The sequence below is a fragment of the Plectropomus leopardus genome, chromosome 12, assembly GCF_026936395.1.
Source record: "Plectropomus leopardus strain MGB_pleo_1.0 chromosome 12, ASM2693639v1, whole genome shotgun sequence".
Classification (NCBI taxonomy): Eukaryota; Metazoa; Chordata; class Actinopteri; order Perciformes; family Serranidae; genus Plectropomus; species Plectropomus leopardus.
Genome location: NC_142187.1, coordinates 7,569,906 through 7,590,877, shown reverse-complemented (window position 1 = coordinate 7,590,877; position 20,972 = coordinate 7,569,906). Strand labels below are relative to the sequence as shown.

Below are 20,972 nucleotides of genomic sequence, written 5' to 3'. Positions count from 1 at the left end.
CCACACACCCACACACACACACACACACACACACACACACAGAGGGCCAGTGTTCTCCCCTGGGGGGCTTCCCAAGATGAAAGGCAGAGTGGTGAAGGGGACTGAAGGAGCAGATGAAACAGATGAGATGACCTCGCTCCTCATCTTTTCTCTCAGCTCGCTCTGTCCTGTTCACATATCTGATGCTTGTATTCTAACTTTTAGACTTTTGTTTATATTTATATCCATGTCACTGCTTCAGTCATTTTGTGTCTATTCTCACAATTTGCCATTGTGATATGGCTTCAAACACTTAATTTATTTCTGCAGTAAAATATGTTGCTTATTATGTATCTTGACGTGTGTACATCACATTTTACTTTTCTGTTTAGTGAGTTGCCTTATCCTCATGCTACACCTGTTAGCGGTTTGCACAAATTAGATAACTTTCATGTCACTCACTGATCCTGAATTGTCCTTTGGTAAACAAGTATATATGTTGCCAACCTGCATAAGCTAACTTCTAAAATATAAATCAAAAATAGTACTTTTTTTTATCAAGTTAAATATAAAAGCATCTGTAGGGTCTCACATGACAAGCTGGGAAGGTGTTTGCTATCTTACAGTGCCACCCTGTGGAAATTTATTGTCACTGCAGGAGGATGAGTTCCATCTACCTACTGTGTGTGTGTGTGTGTGTGTGTGTGTGTGTGTGTGTGTGTGTGTGTGTGTGTGTGTGTGTGTGTGTGTGTGTGTGTTTGAACACACTGTGATGCTCTAAGATATTGCTTACATTACAATGAAGTAAATGACAATCTCAAACAAATATGTGAGTCAAGTAACAGATATAAACACATTCACTTACTGCTGTAAAGACATATCTATGTTTGATACAATGTGAAAATTGTCTGACTTGGTTGTACCAGCACTGTCTCACAATTACCTTGGTAATGGATAGAGTATTCAGACTCTTTACTGAAGTAAAAGTAGCAATACTACAATATAAATAGACATTGTTCCAGGTATTCTATACTGTATATATTATACTAAAGGGGGAATGGAATTCTGCAAAATGAAAAATTCTATTTTTTAATTAAAGGTAACATTGTAAATGACATCATTATGTATCTTTATGAGGTGGAGCTAATGTATACTCTAATGTTCAGCACTTAATCAGTGGTCCATCACATGTTGTAGACTTGTGTGTATCTCTTGCTTTGTGTGTAAAATCTGCAAAGTAGCAGTTAAATTAGTAGAGTGGAATCAAAAAGAACAATATTTCCTTCTCAAATGTAGCTAAGAGAAAATGTAAAGTAGCAAAAAATGTAAAAACAAGCAAGTGCAAGTACATCAAAATTGTACTTGAGAAATATGCCTGAGTAACTGTCCTGTTTTGGACAATTACAAATTAAACGCTTCTGCAATTAATTGATGATTAAAGTATTCTTCCCATAAATCACTTTGGTTGAGGTGATTTTATAAACTTTAAAATTGTTTGTTTTAAATAGGAGCCAGCACTTATTTTATTTGTAGGTGAAAAACAGACCATTGCATTTTTTGTACTGCAACTATTATGAAGTCACTTAAACAGTAGGATGTGAGAAGGACTCAAAAACTATGGGAACTCAGCTTGTGGTTTTGGGTGGAGCTATCTGATGAGCTAAATGGCCCTAATGACTCTGAACCAGCCTTGAGGGGGTTCTTCTGTCAACTGGTTCAATTTCCTGCCTCTTTCTGCAGGCGCCTCCTGCATAGATTTCCTGGTACCTCTGGCACCCAACGTGGAGCTCCACCCACCCACCCACACACCCACACACACACACACACACACACACACACACACACACACATTGTGTCCATCTGCACAGAGTAAGTCAGCGCTTGAATCAATATGCAGTTTGTGTCAAACTGTGTGTGTGTGTGTGTGTGTGTGTGTGTGTGTGTGTGTGTGTGTACTTGTGACTGTGTATTTACGGGTCTATGCACGTGGATTGTGAATGCATTATATGTATTGGTGTCTACGGGAAGAGTGGGGAGGAAGACGGGGCAGGGAGAGTACTGTCATATTGATCGGCCTGCATGTGAGTTTGTAAAACGCCAATGATGGCCATACCATACAGTGTACATCCACAGCAGGACACGCACTGTTTGACCTCCAAAAAGACATCTCCATGGACATGGGATACACAGAGATATACATACACACAAAATGCAGCTTAATTCATTGATTTAAAGCCCAGATGAGCAGAACAATACGTGATAACAACATGAATCAAAATATTCAGATACCACACATTTTTGTTTGTAGAAAAATAACAGCCCTGTTGAAAATCGATCAGTGTATTCTTTCATATCACCACTAGGGGCCGCTAGAGGCAGATTTCTTTTTTTGTAATTGCTTCACATACAGGTATGTGGTAGGATGACCACTTTTGGAGTCAGTTAAAACGCACTACTGCTATGAGGCAAAGCATGTTAATGTTATAAATAACATTTGTGTTATATTTTCACATTACTTTTGGTCCCTTTAGGGTAGGAGAAGAGCTGCTATAAAAAAAAGAGTCCCAGCTCCTACACTCCACATCCGATGCTACTGTAAATCTCTTAGTTATCAATATACATACAGACATTCATATGGGAGCCCAGCATTCATGTTAAATGATGTTTTGACAGATCATTAGGCCCTGCAGTGTTTATCAGGCTGTTTCATCATAAATCTGTCAAGACCTCTGACCGAAGAAACCATATGGCCCTGACCTAAAATATCTTTAAGCTGTCTTTAGGAGAGGTTTCCTTCTAAAAATCAAAGGTCAAAGGCAGGGGAATCAAATATAAAGGTCCACTCTGGCCCACTTGATGACTTTGCGCAACTTATTTTGATGCATATGTGAAAGTAAGGATGTGGCCATGTTTCAAGAGCATCTTAAACACTGAGCTTACCTTATTTAAAATACTGCTTCAGAGGCTTTTCCACTTTGACCAGAATACAGCTCTCTGAAAAAAAAGAACTAAATTAACTTATTGTGACCATATTTAACGATATTGAACATTGTGCAAAATATTGTAATAGGCAGCTTTAGAACAACAGAATCTGTATCAGACTTCCATCTTAAAACAATATTGGTGGAAACATATTACTTAAGTGCTGACAAAAAAATATTTGATTTGTAAATGGGTAGTAAAGCCTCCTGCAGACTGTGAGATTTTTGCAATCTCATTAGTTTAGTGCAAGTTACACTGCGTGACATGGATCTTAAAAAGCTTCAGAACAAAATCATGTTTGATGTATGCAGACTGTATGATGACATCACCTACTGCATCACAGGCTACGACCTACGTCCATCAACGTCAATGCGCAATAACAAAACGTCCTTGACTTGAAAAGGAAGAGGAGAATAAGGGCGCAGTCATAGGCTGGGGAAGAGGCCAACTGGGCACACCAATTTTGCAACAAGAGCTCCAAGTAACTACTAGCATTTAGCAGTGTCGCTCTGATCACTGCATCATTTCATGCTGCATTTGTATTGGTTGGCTAGCAGACGCAGGCTGTAACAGCAGTCACACAGTGAGACTCTCATCCCAAATACCTGACATTGTCAGAATTTTATCCCAGGCTGGCTGTGATTGCACGACCAAATATATCGCCATGTTTGTATCTCAATGGTCATCTTTCATCTGGGACAGCCCAAAATGACAGTATAAACTGGGCTTAGGATAGGGGATACCTTAACCTGCTTCCTCAATATCTTTCACTTTAGTTTGGTGTGGTGATGAATTACTACACAGGAGTTGATATGCATGGAAAAAGCATTTGTATGACAGTGAGTAGCAGCACGACTGACTGTAAAAAACTCTTCTTGAAATTGCACTTATTTTTCTTAAAACATCTCAGCTTGTTCATCATTAGTTTTGGATGAATGTGTTCATTATGAACTTACTTGTCTGCGTCCAGACCTTTAAATCCACCCTTTCCACTGAGCTCAAGTTGACTGATTCTGATAGAAATGCAGTGTAACAAGTTGACAATCCTGCCCGATGTCTGGAAACTTCTTTACACTAAAAGACAGAGAAAAAAAATCAACATTGTTATGTTACTATGTAATTGTTTTACTGGTCCACTGCATTTGAAATAGAAATGGAGAGTATGTGGTGTATGAGCTAAAATGTTTTTGACACCACTGATCTCAAGAAAGAGTGTTGCATGCTGTACAATTTTAAACCCCCTTAAAATCAAATTTGCGATATTTGACAACATAAATCAACTGAACATGACTAATATCTTTCTTGTATATACCTGCAAAAGAAAAAATGTATACATTTTCATAAGCCTAAAAAGTCTGTTCCAGCATCCCAGAGCCCACCCATTTTTCAGAGTTCCTACAGCTTAAAGTGAGTTAGACTTAAACTGAGGGGAAAAAACATAACTGACATCAATGACTTATTAGGAATAATTTTGCCCAAATGTGTACTTCAACATAAAACACTACTTTTTAGTCTGGTTAAAAAAGTTATATGATTTACTTCAAGCTTTCTAGAGTTTAACACCTGGCAAATAAACAACATATTGTGTTACTTAAATATCCGTTTGGTTTGCCTTGTACAAGATGTGGTAAACATGTATAGGTGCTGTTGATTCCTCTATCTCAATCTGCCTCACTTTTTTTTTTTTTTTAATAGATATTACCAATTATTTTGAGATTTCGGGATGCGATGTCAGAGAAAAATGATACATGAAATCCTTCTTCCAAAGTCTTAGCAGTTTTAAGACTAGATAGACTGGTTTAAGACATTTTAATACCAACTGAGGCCTTACACTTTAGATTCAAGAATGTACTGCCTTTTAAGACTTTTAAAGGATCTGCAGGAACCCTGTTTACCTGCGCCAATATATTCAGCACAGCCCTCTGAAATAAATCATATTAACTTATTTCTACAACATCACCAGCCAACATCATAAGGAAGCAAACAACAAAGCAGCTTCTTTACAGCAGTGTGACGCCTACATCACTGACAATATAGTGCTATGCCCACCATGAGAGAATTTATTAGTGATTAAACCATGTTTAAAATACATTTCATGCCATTTATTTTTATAAAAATGACAAAGTCTTGCTGAAAAGGGTGTTTTGCTGTGTTAAGCCCATGACAGAGAGCAACCTGCTTCACCCACCAAACAACAAACCAGCTTCCTCAGCTAAATGAAATTAGCCGGCAGCAAAGCAACTCAATTCCACCAATAGCATCGCCAGCTAACAACATGCTAGCTAGCAAAAAAAAAAACAGTTAACAAAAAGGCTAGCATACTGCCCAAGCCACGAAACACCTCAGCTCAGCGAACAAAACACACTAGCTAACTTGCTAACAATATGCTAGGCGGGCAGCTACCAGCTAACGAGACGTTAGGCTAACTATTATGGTGCCTGAGCCTCCAAAGCTGTCGGGAGAAGTTTTTCTTGACAGTTTTCTGCAATAAAATGATACATTGGTTAAGGTTTGGGTTTAAATTATTAAAATTATGTCAGAAAATGCAAACTTTTCCTATGTGTACCGCCAAACAAACCAATGTTTCTAAGCTTACATACCTGCTTAACAACCAACAAGCACACAACTCTAGCTAGCTAGCAACATGCTAGCTAATAACATGTTTAGCTAAGTAGCATTTTACATACATTTAGTCCAATTCAGTCAAATTACTGAGAAGATTCAGCACTCCCAGACATGTTCCTTTGTTTGGGTAGGTGGCCAAAATGCAAACACACAACAATAATTTAATAAATTTAATAATACATTTTAAAACATCACTGTCTACAAAAACTTATTAGACAACACTGATTTTTCATATACACTCACAGGATATTGCAGTAGTTTTTCCAGACTCTCTCAACACAGCTCCAGAAATATTCCACTAACTTTTGTCTCCTGCTGACAAAATGTTGTTCATACATTCACTGAAACTTTATTAGCATCTGACAGCACTTACAGGAGCGCTTACTGGGCAGGGCTGGGTGTAATAAGGCCTCACCTTGGTCCGGGTAAAAAGGCTTGAACACAGATCTAAGCGTGGTGAGAGGGATCGTATTGTTGTAATTGTTGTTAAGTGACGTTACTGGCGGCTGCTAAATGAGCTCTGATGTTTGGCATGGTTGGTTTCTATAACACTGTTTAACAAGCAGGCGCGCGCTCACTCACACACACCTTCTCCCCAAGCATGCTGACACCATCTGGACATCTGCAGATCGCTGCCTGTTAGCGGTCCTCTAGATGGCAACGCTGCTTCCTACATCTGCTTACATGGATGGAAGCAGCAGTCCTTTTACCATGGATGTATTTACAAATTCAATTCTTCTTCTTCTTTTAGTTTATTTGGCGGGCTACAAACCAACATTAAAGGTGCATACCGCCACCTACTGTCCCGGTGTAACATCAAGACTTTTCTACACATCATCTTACTGACGCTGCATAAACTATTAGTGTTACTTATCTTAGCTATGTCAATCCAAGTTGCAACAGTAAGATGCAATGAGAAAAAAATAAAAATGTATCATAGTTTATTTTTGCATCTTTGTACCTGATCTCAACCAAATGGTCTCATAAACATTTTAAGAAAGTGGCAACCTCCAGGGCTGAAAAATTAAACCAGTGCAAAAGTGCCAAAAACTGTAATTCCTTTAAGGGACTGTTCTTTATTTATCAGAGGAGAGGGTGACTGAGGTGTGCCTTCTTTTTTGTAGGTTTTTTTTGGTTGTTCTTATTTTTCAGGGAACCCTCCCTGAAGCTACAAATATTTTTCCTTGACTAGCCCTGAGTGACGTAGGGAAAATGCATGGCCCAGCCTCAAACTTTACAGCAGAAATAAATATGTTAAAAAAGGGGGCAGGAGGGTCTTTCCCCATTCATGACAGCTGTATGGGGGTGAATTTTTATGTAACACATCTGTTGAAATTTCTCCAAATATAGTCGCCATGGGCGCCATTTCTGGCTCCAAAAATCCAAGATGTCGGCAGACACAATGTCGAATTTGAGGCTTCAAATGACAGTTCAAAAACCAATGGATGATGTCATGGTGACTACATCAATCATTTTTATACAGTCTTTGAAAAAATTACCCATGATGATGTCATTAGGATTGTCTCAGTTTGGGCTTGGAGACTACAGACACTTCATGACAGCTATTTTTTCTTTATATCTTTACATTGAAGCTATATCTTTGGGGTGGTTGGGGTGGATTCACTCAAACTGGTTGTTGCAGGAATGTGATCTGAGACATTGTGGTTTTGGGATCAGTATAATCAGTTGGGTTTTAAGTAAGACTCACCTCCTGCTGTGGTTTCCTCCCTCGCAATAAAACTTTATTAGCATCTGACAACATTTGTCTTAATGACTCATTCTGACAATGATCTAACACATACATGTGGTTATTTCACCTTATGGAAAACAGGCTTTTACATGGCAGCATCCTCTACAGGCTTCGATCTCAGCCAGCCTGCCCAAGAGGTGGTAAATATCACCAAAAGGCATTCTACTTATGAGGTTATACCTTAACCAATGGATTGATGCAAACATCAAATACTTTTAACAGTCATAGTGCTATAAAAAAGAATGCTGCATTGTGTAAATCATACAGGGCACTACACTTTTTATTTTGGAGTTAGGTTAGGTATTTTATGTGTTAAAGCAATTAGCATGGCCAGATTAACCTCTAAGGGGGGTACCCAAAGTTAGTGTCACCAATTTAATTTCTCACCAAATGTCTCCTCTTTTGTTCTCGACTTATGGTACTGAATAATGGCCAGAAAAATGTTTTTGCATATAACCATGATCTCACTGTGAAGTTGACCTTTGACTTTTTGATTATAAAATGTCAACACTTCATCATTTTATCCTGTGAGACATCTGTGAGATATTTTGTCATCAACAAATGACTTCAAGCCAAAAATGAATTTTGCGAGGTCACAGCAAACTTTCACCACCAAATCCTAGTCTGCTCATCCTCGAGTCAAAGTGGACATTCTCGCTACAATTTGAGGAAATTCCCTCAAGGCTTTCTAGAGATAGAGAGAATGAAAGGTACACAAGTTTATAGTGAGCTTAATCTTTGACCATTACATTGTAATCAATTCATACTCATGTCCAAGTGCATGTTTGTGCCAAAATTAACAAAGTTTTGAGAATTAGACAGACTCAAGTTCACAGTGACCTTTGACTACCAAATCCTTATCAGTTTATCCTCAGGTGAAAGAAGACATTTGTGCCAAAGTTGAAATTTCCTAAACATACCTGAGATATCTTGATCATGAGAATGAGACGGACGCAAGTTCACAGTGACCTCTGACCACCAAATTCTTATCAGTTGATCCTTGAGTCAAAATGGACGTTTGTGCCAAATTTGAGGAAATTCAGGCCTTCTTGAGATATTTCGTTGATTAAAATGAGACAGACACAAGTTCATAGTGACCTTTGATAACCAAATCCTTATCAGTTTATCTAAGAGTCAAAGTGGATGTCGGGCCAAATTTGAGGAAGTTAGTAGAAACGTTTGTTAGATATTTTGTTGGCGAGAATGGGACGAATGAACATTCAGCACATACGGAGGCGAAGACGGACGTAAATCCCAAAAACATAATGCCTCTCTGGCCTCAGCTGTCACCGACGCAGAGGCATACAAAATCCCAAACACTGAGATGAAACAAGTCTATTACAAATGCACATAAACAAATTAAATGTCTTTCATATTAAGGCCATCTTCCTCTCCTTTATTTCAGCGATCACAAAAACATCTTTTTTATCCATCCAGGTTGCGTTAAACAAGACCACTCGTGGTATTTGAGAAGTTTTATTTTTTCTTTTTTTTCAGCATTTCTTACAACAATACAGACGTCACAGAATACATAGTTTTACAAACACAAAGCACACCACCACCTTGGTTGCTGCTGCTGCTGCTGCTGCCGTAAAGGGAAGGGGGAAATGCTGCGGGTTCTGGAAGTCGCCAGTTCAGCCTTTGGGCCATCCTTCTTTTCCAGAGACTTCCCTCATCTGTTATATCTAGAAAGAACCTGCCCTTCAGGGGTTGCCACTTTGGGACCTTTCTGCAGCGTAGCAGTTATGAGAACAATGGAAAAAAGCTTTCTTTTGAGACATGTAGGGGTAAAACAAAACGTTTCTAGACTATGATCTGAGCATGATGTTACTCCAACTGAGAGGAGGCGGACATGGAGGCTAAAAGAAAGAGGCTCAGTTGGACTTGTTGCAACTAAAGAGCAGTTCCATCGTTCTGCTTGTTTGCAGTTGGGAAGTAGGATTCTCTCCACTGGATAAAACTAACAAAAGATCTTTCCTTGCTTCATGTTCTACAGTTTTTCAGGGTACTCTGCAGAAAAATTACACCACCTAAATCTTGACCATCTAGTCTCGAGTAGTTAATTATTACTTAAATCTTTTATTCCTGTACAGTGAAATAACGGATCTTCAAATGATCTTTTTTTTTAAAAATACAGAAGGCTTCTTTTATTCCAGCCATTTTTTCCCCAAACATCATTCCCAGACCCTTCCAACTTACAACAGGACTTTGATATTATATACTTCTGTGTGTGTCTGTTGATGTGTATGCGTGTGTGTGTACGTGTGTGTGAACTCTATGTCATTTACACCCAACATTGTAAACATACATAGAACTATATTACATGTGCTTGCACTGCATCTTGGAGGGGGGAGAAATTTTGGTTTACTTCACTATAACACCACAAAAGGGGTAAGAAAGGGAAGGAGGGAAGGGCTTGTGAGAGGAAGAAGAGGTGGAGGAGGAGTGTCAAACTCCTTTTCAAGGTTGTGAGGTTATTCTCAGTTTGGTTGAAAGCTCAGTTTTAGTGGACAGGCCCTTTTTTAAAAAAAAATTCTCTTAAGCAACAGGGGCATGGAGGTAAGAGTTTTCTCTCCGGGATAGGGATCAAACAAACAAAAAAAAAAAGAAGCTTTCTGTCGAATCTTCAGGATATAGCCCATTGTCCAGCACCATCAAAATGTCAAAGAAGAGCTAGAGGGGAAAAAAAGAAGTCTTTATATTCAGAATTAAGTTCCTTTCAGGTCCAGCTCCAGCAGCGTGAAGCTACCAGGTCTCAGCCTGCTTTAGCCGGGTGTCAGGGTTCTCCAGTGACGACCCTGTGAACCTGTACAGGGAGTCATGTCAGTGTGGCAGAGGAAACAAGCCTGTTGACCAGTGGGATTGCAGGTCTTCTTTTTTTTTTTGTGAGTGGCCAGGCAACTGGTCGGAGAGTCAGTGAGTTCTGCTCAGTCATTCAGTTTCATCCAGTTTTTAACCTCCTGAAAGAGCCAGTGGAGTCTCAATGACAGCCGTCTTGTCTCTGGGCTCTTGGAGGGTTTGGCGTGAACGACCCAGGCCACGAGAGAGAGGAAGGAAAACAAATGACGGTCGACGGGGCGGGCGATGAAATCCAGGTGAGAGGAGGAATGGACTGGAACGACGAAAGGTGGGAGGATGGGGGAGGAGGGGTGTGCTCTTTACAAGTAGACACGCCTCAGGTCTCCGGGTGAGGTGATGGTGTTGCACTGCGGGCACAGCTTCTTGTTCCCCTGTGAAGGACGCAGAGACAATATTTAGCTTTTGTTGCTTAGAAAATGAGTTCAGGTCAGAAGATGCATTCACCCTGAGTTATAGCACTGCAGCAACTCTCCTAATATGTCAAAACATTGAACATTTATTGGTTTCAGCTTCTTAAATATGAGGATTTGCTCACACTTTTGATTTGTTTTTCCTCATGTTGTGATGCGCTCCTCTGCTTAACTAACGCAAAGCTAATATATGATGTAAGAAAGTCACCAAAATCTGACTTCATTCACCTTCTCAGTTTTCCTGTTTGTCTTCACTATCAATTGAATGCATAAATACAATATTAATAATTAAAGATAAACATAAAAACAAAAAACAATATATAATATTATCTCAAATATGAGTTTTGCTGCAGACATTTGTGTTCATTTTTGTCATTATTAGCACATAAATACCTGAGTTACATCAAAAAAATGTGTACTGTGAGGTCACAGTGACCTTTGACCACCAAAATCTAGTCAGTTTATTGTTGAGTCCAAGAGGTTCATTTATGCCAAATATGGAGATATTCCCTAAAGGTGCTCTTGAGATAAGTGAATTAGACAAGTAAAGTCACAGCGCTTTTGACCTTTGACCACCAGCATCAGATGAGTTCATCTCTCAGTTAAGGTAGATGTTCGTGCCATGTTTGAAGAAACTTCCACAATTGAAGAGATATTGCAGCCATGATATTAGGACAGACAGATAATCCAAAGGCAGAATGCCTCCGGCCACGGTTGTCAACGGTGCAGAGGAATAAAATTCATGATTTTCTGAAACCGACTCCTCAACAAAGAATGAAGTGTTTCTTTTGTTTAAAAGCCGCTGCTCTACTAAAAACATCAACATCATTAAAATCATGACATAAATGTTCACCAAAGCAACATTTATATCGTTATTATCATAAATGATATGATACGGCATCCTTATTTTTAACCACCAACGACATTAGTTTTGGTCTGACAGAACAAACTATTTGTTACCAAGAGTTCACAGAATGTGTGACGGGTTTCTCTCACTGTCTTTTTATTTGACATTCTTCAGACTACAAAACAACTGGAAAAGTTAGCAAAAATGAAAATAATTATTTGTGGTGATAAATAAGACACACTGAACCAACATCATCCACTCTGCAGCAGAACATCCTATATTCACAGGGCGTGCATGTTTAGAATACTACGTGTCTTTTGACAGTTTACCAGTGCTTGTCATATAACTGCTACTTCCTCCTCCCTCTGTGTGAAGGTAAACCAGCCTGTTGGCGGCAGAGTCCTCCCTTCACTCCTCTGCGCTGCTTTGATAGTGTGCCATCTGCAGTAAAGCAGCAGGCGATAATATGCAACACAGGGCTGACAGAGTAACAGCATTTAGACTGGGTGGTCTCCACCACTGTCCTCCATCTCTCCGTCTCTTCCCTGCCGCCTCCTTCTACCAGTCAGCTCATTCCTCTGTATTGTTGGGCGGTAACTGCTGGCTGCAGGCGCATTCCTGCCGTTTGCTGTTTTCGCATTGGTTACAGATGTATGAAGAAATATGTCAAAATGAATTAAGCAAATAAATACATACAGTGGTTCAACTAGAGGAGGAAGCTTTAGCAGTTGCTTCTTTTAGTTTATGAATACTTGCAGCTACACATCTGGGCTGCAAAACTGACCATCAAATATCGCTTTGGTATGTGGAGACTTTTATCAGTCCACTGAGATGTGTGTAGAAGGTGAGTAAAACATAAGAGAGTGTGAGTGTAGTCTTTCCCCAAAAAACACTCTGTGTGACATCTAACACGGGTGCAACAGAATGCAATGATCTCATAACTGGAGCACCTGAACCTACCAAATCCTCACTGGTCAGTACAAACTGTACCGGCTAGTCTGACCCTGAAGATTTATAGGCTTCTTTTCCTGTAAGCCACTGAATAAACTCTTTTCGGTGCACGGTCGAAAGGTAGTCTAAAGGGCGAACACATGCACTCGAGAGGACTGAGGTGGTGCAGGAGTCTGACAGATCTCACACCTTCCCGGTAAGAGGATTTGTGGCTCCAGAGTACTCAAAACTGTCTCTTCATGTCTCAGAAGAGAATAAAGAAGAAAGAAAAACGGAGGCTGTGAAGAAAGAGAGAAGATGATGTGTGGAAAAGACTGAGGTGCTTTAAAACGGAGGCAAACAGGTATCTCCAGTAGCGCTGGATATGGGTTGAGATTTTTCGATACGAGCTTGTTGGTTGCACGCCTGCCAAAAGCTGTCTACTCCTGTTTAGCGTGGGTGGTAAGTGTGTGTGGGTGTGTGCCCGTCACGCTGCGCTCCAGCTGCCTTGCTCATTAAAGCGGTAAGGGGCTGGGCTGACGTTAACTAGATTCCCAGGCATTTACTTTGATCAGCTTGGCCCTCCCGTTTTTATAGCTGTCTCCAGGCTACGAGTTTAATGCCCCATACATTAGACCTGCGACGGCAGCACACGCACACACACACACACACACACACACACACACACACAAATTACACAGGTACATGGCAGATGGAAACAATGGACCTTATTCAAGAATGTTTTCTTATAGTCTCCCTTGAACAATTTAATAAAAGACAATTAGAGAAGCCTACGAGTAATTTATAAAACGTGCTCAGGCTGTTTTGTTTGTAGCCACGGGAAACTCTTCATGAATCAGTATTGATCTTATATTGGACGCACGTTCCAGGCGATCATTAACACATCTAAATGCCCTATTAAACAAGAATGAGAGCAGCCATCATGAGGTGCGCTTTTAGCCTTATTATCCTCTCACTATATTTTAAAGTGACATGGCATTTAAATGATACCTGAAATTTGCTGAAAGAATGTTGATCAAATGCCAAATTTGTAGCATTTTATTCATTCTACTATCAAACATCAATCAATTCACTGGGCAATTTTGGTACTGCACTGGACTAAAAATTTGTTGCCACATCTGAGGGTGCACTATTTGCTATATTGCACGACAGAAAATTAATTTTGTTGGATTGCTAATAATTAAGGATCCTGACCACCAGAGGGCAGGGCTGGTGTAAACGTCTTTCAACCGGTTTGATACTAAGGTAAACACCAGACCAGTAATCAGGATTTGACCATTAGGTGTCGCACTTGAGTCATCAGCAATCACCCGAGGGGTACATCATTTAATTGTAATTCCTTCAGCTATCTATTTCTGCCCCTGTTTCTGTGTTTGGTCCTGCAACTATGCTAAGAGTGTGTTTACAAATGCAAGAATAACATCAACAGGGGGTAAAGGTGGGGAACTGCTTGTGAGAAATTGCTGACGTGTGTCCCAACTGACCAAGAAAAGGTAATACAAGTAACTGAGGAAATAAAAAAGACAGTGAGAGTGAGAGAAAAAACAATGATGGAATGATGGACATGTGGAGAAAAGAGGAGAGAAGAGCAAATAAACAAACAAACAACAAGGAGACTGTTGATCCTCACAGCAGCAGAGAGCCTGTGCTCCATTTACCACATTAGCTCCAGCTAATTACTCACTACTGAATATATTAGACTAACTAATAACCCACAAAACCACTGACTCTGTGTGTGCGCATGTGTGTGCGCGTGTGTGTGTGGAACCGAGGCACTATGTAGAACTCACTGGAGGTTCGAGTTGACCACTTTATTCCAACATTTAAACAAGCCTTTTGGGGGCCATTCCATATAAGCTTTTGCCCTACTAAGAACTGGAAGTGTTTGTGTTGCTTCCATTGTGTGTGTGTGTGTGTGTGTGTGTGTGTGTGTGTGTGTGTGTGTGTGTGTGTGTGTGTGTGTGTGTGTGGTGAGAGAACAGGTCATTTGAGGAATATTCCATTTTAGTTCCTCCCTATGGGGCACAGCTACAGAGTGGAACTCACTGACTATGAAATGAGGCTGCAATAACTGCATGTCATAAGGAGCTGCCCTGAAGCACGGAGGAGTGTGTGTGTGTTTGTGTGTGTGTGCGTGCGTGAGTGGACAAGTGTGCGTACCAGAGTCCTGAGCCAGCATTCTTCACAATGGACGTGCCAGCACTGGATGGAGGTGAGCGGCATCGTGTAGGAGTCCTAGAAACACAGAGAGGGAGAGAAAGGGAGACGGGAACAATGAAATGACACCAAATTCAAACTGCACACACGCCGGGTAACAACGACCAAAAACAACACTGTACATTCCCTGACCGACGGCTTCAAACCACTAACCATGAGACGACACAGCCAGCAGCCACAGAACCACTGAGCAAGGCAGCATGGGGAGCAACTGAACCGGCAACCTGCAGGTCACACACACACACACACACACACGCACGGACACGATATCGGGCAAGCAACGAGCAGAGACGGTGGGGAGCAGGCAGAGGGGAGGAGAAGATGAGGGAGAAAGCCACGAATGAACCCAATCTGATGGGCGCTCTTTTCTTTTCCTCTTGAAAAGAACGGATAAATGAGGGAGGAGGAGGAGTTGTGGGGAGGAAGAGGAGCGGAGGAGGGAGGGAGTGCCTTACCCTCCGTAAGGGCTGTGGGAGGAGCCTCTTTATGCCGCTGCCGTAGCCACCAATCACAAGGCCCCTGTACAGGCAGTACAGGCCGAGGGGGAGGGACTTAGGCTGCCTCTCTCCGACCTCATTGGCCAGTGGCCGGGGCCCTGGCCACACCCCTAGGCTCTTGATCTCTGCGCCTGACTGGATAGCAGGCTTCCTCTGCGGAAGGGGAGGGTGGGGGTGGGAGAGGAGAGGGGGCGAAAGGTGGCAGCGAATCATAGAGGCGGGCTTGTACTGGTCGAGCACTCACAGACACCACAGTGCGACACACACACGTGTGGACAAACACATAGATGCACGCGCACACACACACGAGCGCGTACAGCCTGAGCAGCCGATGAACAAACTGCTGTGAGGAAATGCGTAAGAACTCTTATCTGTTCACGCCGACTTTGTTTTGTCAAGTAATTAAAACTATGAACGTTAATTAAGGTCAGCAGGACGACAACTCGAGAAACTCAGCTGAGTCATTCACTCTGCATTTGATAGTTTAATGGTTATTGTTGCAGTATATTTTTGCTATCACTGGTTATTTCTGAGGTGCCGCAAAATGGAATGCAATGAATGTTAATCATCATAGCAGAACTGCAATTAACAACTATTTTCATTATCGATTAAAGAGTCGATAACATTCTAGATTAACAGGTTAGTTGTTCGGTCTATTAAATGCCAGAATGATGGGGGGTTTAAAAAGTTTTCAAATATCGTGTTTTTCTTCTGACCAACAGATCTGAATATATCCAGCTTGCTATCACCGAGGACTAAAGAAACCAGAAAAAAAATTTCAGATTGATTAATCAACTAATTGTTGGTGTTCCCCCGTCGAGGGGGGGGTGCAGTCGAAGATCCAAATCATCAGGCGGGGGGGGGTGTTAGTGCAATGTACTTCTGAGAACATTTTTGTCCCCAGATTTTGCTGCAGAGTGAGTGCTTTCATGCTCAACTGGTTGTGTTGGGCACTTGTAATGCTCACGTCTTGCTCTTTCCTTTTAATTCTTCCTCTAGCCTAATTGCAGGCTACCACAAAATATTAATTTCGCTGTCCTTAAGTCTTTCTTATCAATATAGACAAGATTAAACTTTAAGTTGAGGTCAACAGAGAACACTAATATCATCACACTGGCTAATTTAGAACTATCTGTCTTACATTATTTGCGAGAACAGATTGTTCTTTTCATTTACTTTGTTTTGTGAACAACCACTAATAACTAATATTACAATTGTGACTTTATTATTATTATTTTTAAATTGCATATTCTTATATGAATAAATGCACTTCCTAATAAGACTTTGCTGAACTCCCCTTCCTCAGACGACCAGTAGGTGGGGGTAGAAATCCACTGATAAGTCAAACCTCAGCACTGAGCTCGCTTCAGGACCATGAGGGGATGAACTTGAGCCAACTTGGCTGCAGCAGAGGGACACTTGTTTTCTACTTACACACAACAACCTGAGCACTGGAAGGTTATGATCCGTGCACAACAAACACCGAATCATAACTCTGCTATAAATTTTTTGGAGGCTGCAGTGGAATTCTGCGGCTTCTCTGAAATGCTTCCTGAGTGCCAACGAGTTAAAGCAGTCTAATGACTTTTACATCAGACACACAGTGACGGGGAGGGAGCGCAGTGATGAGTTACAGACAGACAGAGACGGATTAGTGAAACATTGGTGTGTGTGTGTGAAATTGTTCAGATATTGGTGTTTCTTCGTATGCTTGTTTGTGTGTGTGTGTGTGTGAGAGAGAGATGAGGGACAGTGACAGATGAGCGGTGAAGAGCCGTGTGTCCGCGGGGCAGTGAGTGATCGATAGCTGTGCCTTGCCCTCCGTGTCACCTCGGGCACCCAGCGACCTTTAGGAAGCGCAGGCGTCGGTAATTACCCGCTTTACACACACACACACACACACACACACACACACACACACACACACACACACACACACACACACACACACACACACACACACACACACACACAGAGGATGCCGACGCTGCACTGTCCACAAGCTTGAAGGGTGACAGGATGGGTACTTGACACAAAGTGGGGAACACAAACTCTGATGGGGGGGTACAGGTGCAGTCGTGTCTCAAGCATCTGATGAACATGGATATTGACAAATGTCCCTCATTCTGCCTGATAAAGCTCAGACTCATCTTCATGCTTTACGATACAATAGAGTTCATTTGATTCTCACTGGGCTGTATCAACTACATATAATCTCTTCCATGTGCTGCCTGTCATAAATATATATTTATATATGGCGAAACTTGATAGCTTTTGAGGGCCGTTCTGCATTTCCCACTGCAGTCTCTTATCCAAACACACATTCAATTGACTGGCAAAGCCATGCAAGAGCAAAAACCACCACAACAAGACAACACCACCACTCACGCTTATAAAACTACTTAGACATCCACAAACTGAGGGAGGGGAGATGCAAACAGTTCCTACATGCACACTTCAAGAAGTACCCAGCAAGCAACACAATAAACTTCACATTATGGAATTTGAGTGTCTGCTGCCCAAAGTGAAGTAAAAAATGAAGAAATTAAAGGGTAAATATAGCATTTTTTAACTTCCATTTTCTCTGTTTTTATGTTTTAGTAACTAGTATGGAAAGCAATTACTGAAACTGCTTCGGTATTTAGAGACTGCTGCAGCCTGCAGTGGCAAAATAGGCTGGAATGTAACTACTCAGGGCATGTATGCACCATCATTTTTTTCCTGTTTGCCACTGACAGGTTTAAAAAAATATTCTAAGTGTCTGACAAAATTATGGAAATGATTCCAACAGAGATAGACCTTTTTGTTAAAGAGAAGATCTTTTCTGTTTAACCAGAAACAGCCCTGAAATCACTATCGCCAAGCCAACCAAATGCCCTTTAATAAACAGTCATTTCAATTTATATAGATTTGTATGGTATTATCTTGATTATGTCAACTTTGAATTAAGTGTGTTTTATGATGATACAATTGGCAATTTCGGGGCTGTTTCTAGTTGAAGAAAAAATCTTACTCTCTCCAAAAAAAGGGCAATCTCTGACTGTGATGATAACAGATTATTAAGACTATGGTCCTATGCAGGGACTGTGGATCCCTCAAAAGAATCTGAAGACCAAAACTAACAGCGAGGTAAAAAAAAAAAAATCCTGTTTATCACAAGGCAAAAGTAGAGGGTAAGCACAGACAAGTTTGACCTTTGAATGTAATCTTTAAATAACAAGATATGATTACTATTTGCAGGCTGCTTACATGTACAACAGTGGCGTTTATGCCCAGTTTTCATTCTGTGCTGTTCATGAATTGAATCTATCATAAACCTAATCCAAATACCTGCAAAGCACAGTGTGGCCAAAAAGCTTACAAGTAATGCCTGAAGCCTCCTTTCAAAAACCATCTACTGTGCCGTGGATCATGGGATACTCTATTTTGTAGAGACTGCAGCAGCTGTGTCCTAAAAACAAGGGGAATTCAAAAAGTAATGCCTCCAACTCAACCGCAAGCAGAGATTTTCTTTTCAAGCTAATTAAAAATTGGTACACACATTTCTGTATGGATCTTCTTGAGGTTAATATAATTGTTTTTTAATATTTTTTTACATGAATCTCAAGAAGACCCATACAGAAATGTGTGTACCAAATTTCTGACAAGTGTGAAAAAACCTCTGCTTGTAACTGGGTTGAACAATAAATTGGGGCAAAAGAAGGCAATATTTCAGAAGCTTTTGACATGGGATGGGCCTTTTCAGCCTGTTATGACACGTTTTGGCTTATAATGCTGATTTTGGAGGATACAGCCACTGGATCGAGACTATCTATGTGCAACTGTTAGGAAATTTGCTCAATTTGAAGATATTAGGAGGGTCCTGTTCATTAAGCTCAAACAGAGCAAAGAGCAACACCCTCCTTTCCTCAGGGATTTTGGGAGATTGGCTCCTACTACAAACCCCAGCACTGACTGCCAATTCTTTAAACCATGGCCACACCTCTATGTGATACCACATGAAGTTCTACAAACGTAAGAGCCGTGAAGGGTTGACGTGAAACAGAGAGCATGCGTATGAATGTTATACTCACCATGCAGATGAGACACTTGTATCGATCTCCTCTCAGTATCTGCCGCTCCAGCTCTCTGATTCGAGCCTTCAGGGCCTCCATGGTGGTAGCCGTGGACTCCTCCTCTGTTACCCTGCAGGAGAGAGAGAAAGAGACAGAGGGAGAGATGTTTAGTGTTGACATTCTAAGACGTATTGACAGGTACGAGATAGTATGTAAAATTACACACCAGCAACTGTTGGAGAAATTAAAGTCAGATTGTGTCCACACTGGAGTAAATGTGAAAACGCTGTTCAAAACACTTCAACAACAGTGTTTGGAGGTGGTTTTGGTTAAAATCTTTGTTGAAATTAGCTGTGTTTACTGAAATGCACATTTCACCATCATTTAAATTTTCCTCATACCTCACTTCTTAACTTCCCTGTTTTGACTTTGAGTTAAGTGCCTTTTTCTCTTTTTTTTTTAAAATCTCATATTCATCCTCTGCACCTCCTCTGTTAGGTTTTTCCATCCATGCCCATCTATTCACTGAGATTTATTTCCTTGCCTCGTGTCCTCACTTCATCCCTCCTTCATTCCATCTGCCGCCCACCCTTTCTTCCTGCCTCTAAACAGCCTCTGATTAATGTGTAGCATGATAACAGAAAATGTGCATTTAACACTGTCCGACAGCATATGAAGCAGCCATAACTAAATCAATATGGGCGACGCGCAGACCACAACGCTGCAGCTGATGATGATTTGGCGCTGCGAGAAGAGGCCGCACGAGCCAGCCACGTGTTTATTACGGCCATTCACTCGTTCTCTGGCAAGATGCAATAGCAGTGTGTGTATGTGTGTGTTAGAATGGGAGTGAGTGTGCGTTTATGGTGATGTGGTCATTTCGCAGCCTGATAGCAAGCTGATCTATGGTATTGATCTGGATGGGGAAGGACAAGCGGAAAGAAGGAAGAGCGGGTGAGAGGGAAATAGAGCGATAAGTGGCTGTGTGTAGGGCGGGGATATAGCTTCATCTGCTGCATCCTCAAACGGCAGAGGCTCCAGGTAAAGAAAAACAAGGGCAGACTTTCTCATTTTCCGATTAAGCCACAGGTTTCTTTGAACACCTTTTTACTGTATGCAGTGATACGAGTAGATCTACATCTGATTTCCTTAAATCTTATCATCAAATAAGCTCATTAAAATAAATTGAACATTTAGACTAAATTGCAGGTTAGATTAAAATTAAACATTTCAGGCTTGCATGGCCATCACCGGATTTCTTCAAACACAGTGTTAAGCTACACTGTGAAAGCTGAGCAGGGAAGCTTTATGTTTGCAGTTAGTTTAATTTCTTTTTGATAGAAACTTGCCCAGGAGCAACAAAAACTCTCTGAAACTCTGACATCTCACACAATTGCAGTTCCCTATTCTTTCTGTTCCATTTCATACAACCTTGAAATCATGCTGCAACTGTTTTACAGCAGGATATTCCCAGAGTGTAACTGTTCATATTGATTTGCCGACAACTTCTAATCCTGTCTACTGAAATGTGTCCCTCCCTGCACAGCTATATACTGCCAATAATTTTGAGGTATATTTCATGTTTTAAAAAGCTCGATCAAAATGCGTTTTTGCTTACATTTAATACCTTAGCTCCTTTTTTCAAGGAAAAACACTATTCTTTCCCTGATTTCAGCTTCTTAAGGGTGTCATATTTGCTAAATTTAATATTTGGACTGTTTGTCAAATTAAGCAGTAAGATATCACAATGTGCAAATGTGTGACAGAAAGCTTCACTATTTTTTTTTTACTTAAACATGC

At 40.9% G+C, this 20,972-nt stretch overlaps 2 protein-coding genes across 6 annotated transcripts in view; both read right to left on the bottom strand.

The window, feature by feature from the left end:
• slc6a9 (solute carrier family 6 member 9) overlaps positions 1–5,965 on the bottom strand; it is a 214,310-nt gene extending 208,345 nt beyond the window's left edge. The window contains exons 1-3 of the mRNA XM_088085097.1: positions 5,830–5,965; positions 3,918–4,035; positions 2,920–2,973 (exon numbers count right to left, since the gene is read on the bottom strand). The gene's annotated coding sequence lies outside the window, so the exon portion shown is untranslated. The remainder of the gene's footprint in view (positions 1–2,919; positions 2,974–3,917; positions 4,036–5,829) is intronic.
• Positions 5,966–8,796: 2,831 nt separating this feature from the next.
• Positions 8,797–20,972, bottom strand: part of rnf220a (ring finger protein 220a) — a 221,705-nt gene continuing 209,529 nt past the window's right edge. For 3 of the 5 annotated variants that reach the window (XM_088085176.1, XM_088085177.1, XM_042497332.2), the window contains 4 exons: positions 19,191–19,302; positions 15,076–15,270; positions 14,564–14,638; positions 8,797–10,566 (listed from right to left, as the gene is read on the bottom strand). In XM_088085176.1, coding sequence (XP_087941302.1) covers positions 10,495–10,566; positions 14,564–14,638; positions 15,076–15,270; positions 19,191–19,302 — 454 coding nt within the window. In that variant the 3' untranslated portion in view covers positions 8,797–10,494. The remainder of the gene's footprint in view (positions 10,567–14,563; positions 14,639–15,075; positions 15,271–19,190; positions 19,303–20,972) is intronic. The other 2 variants (XM_088085179.1, XM_088085178.1) reach the window with 1 other exon arrangement.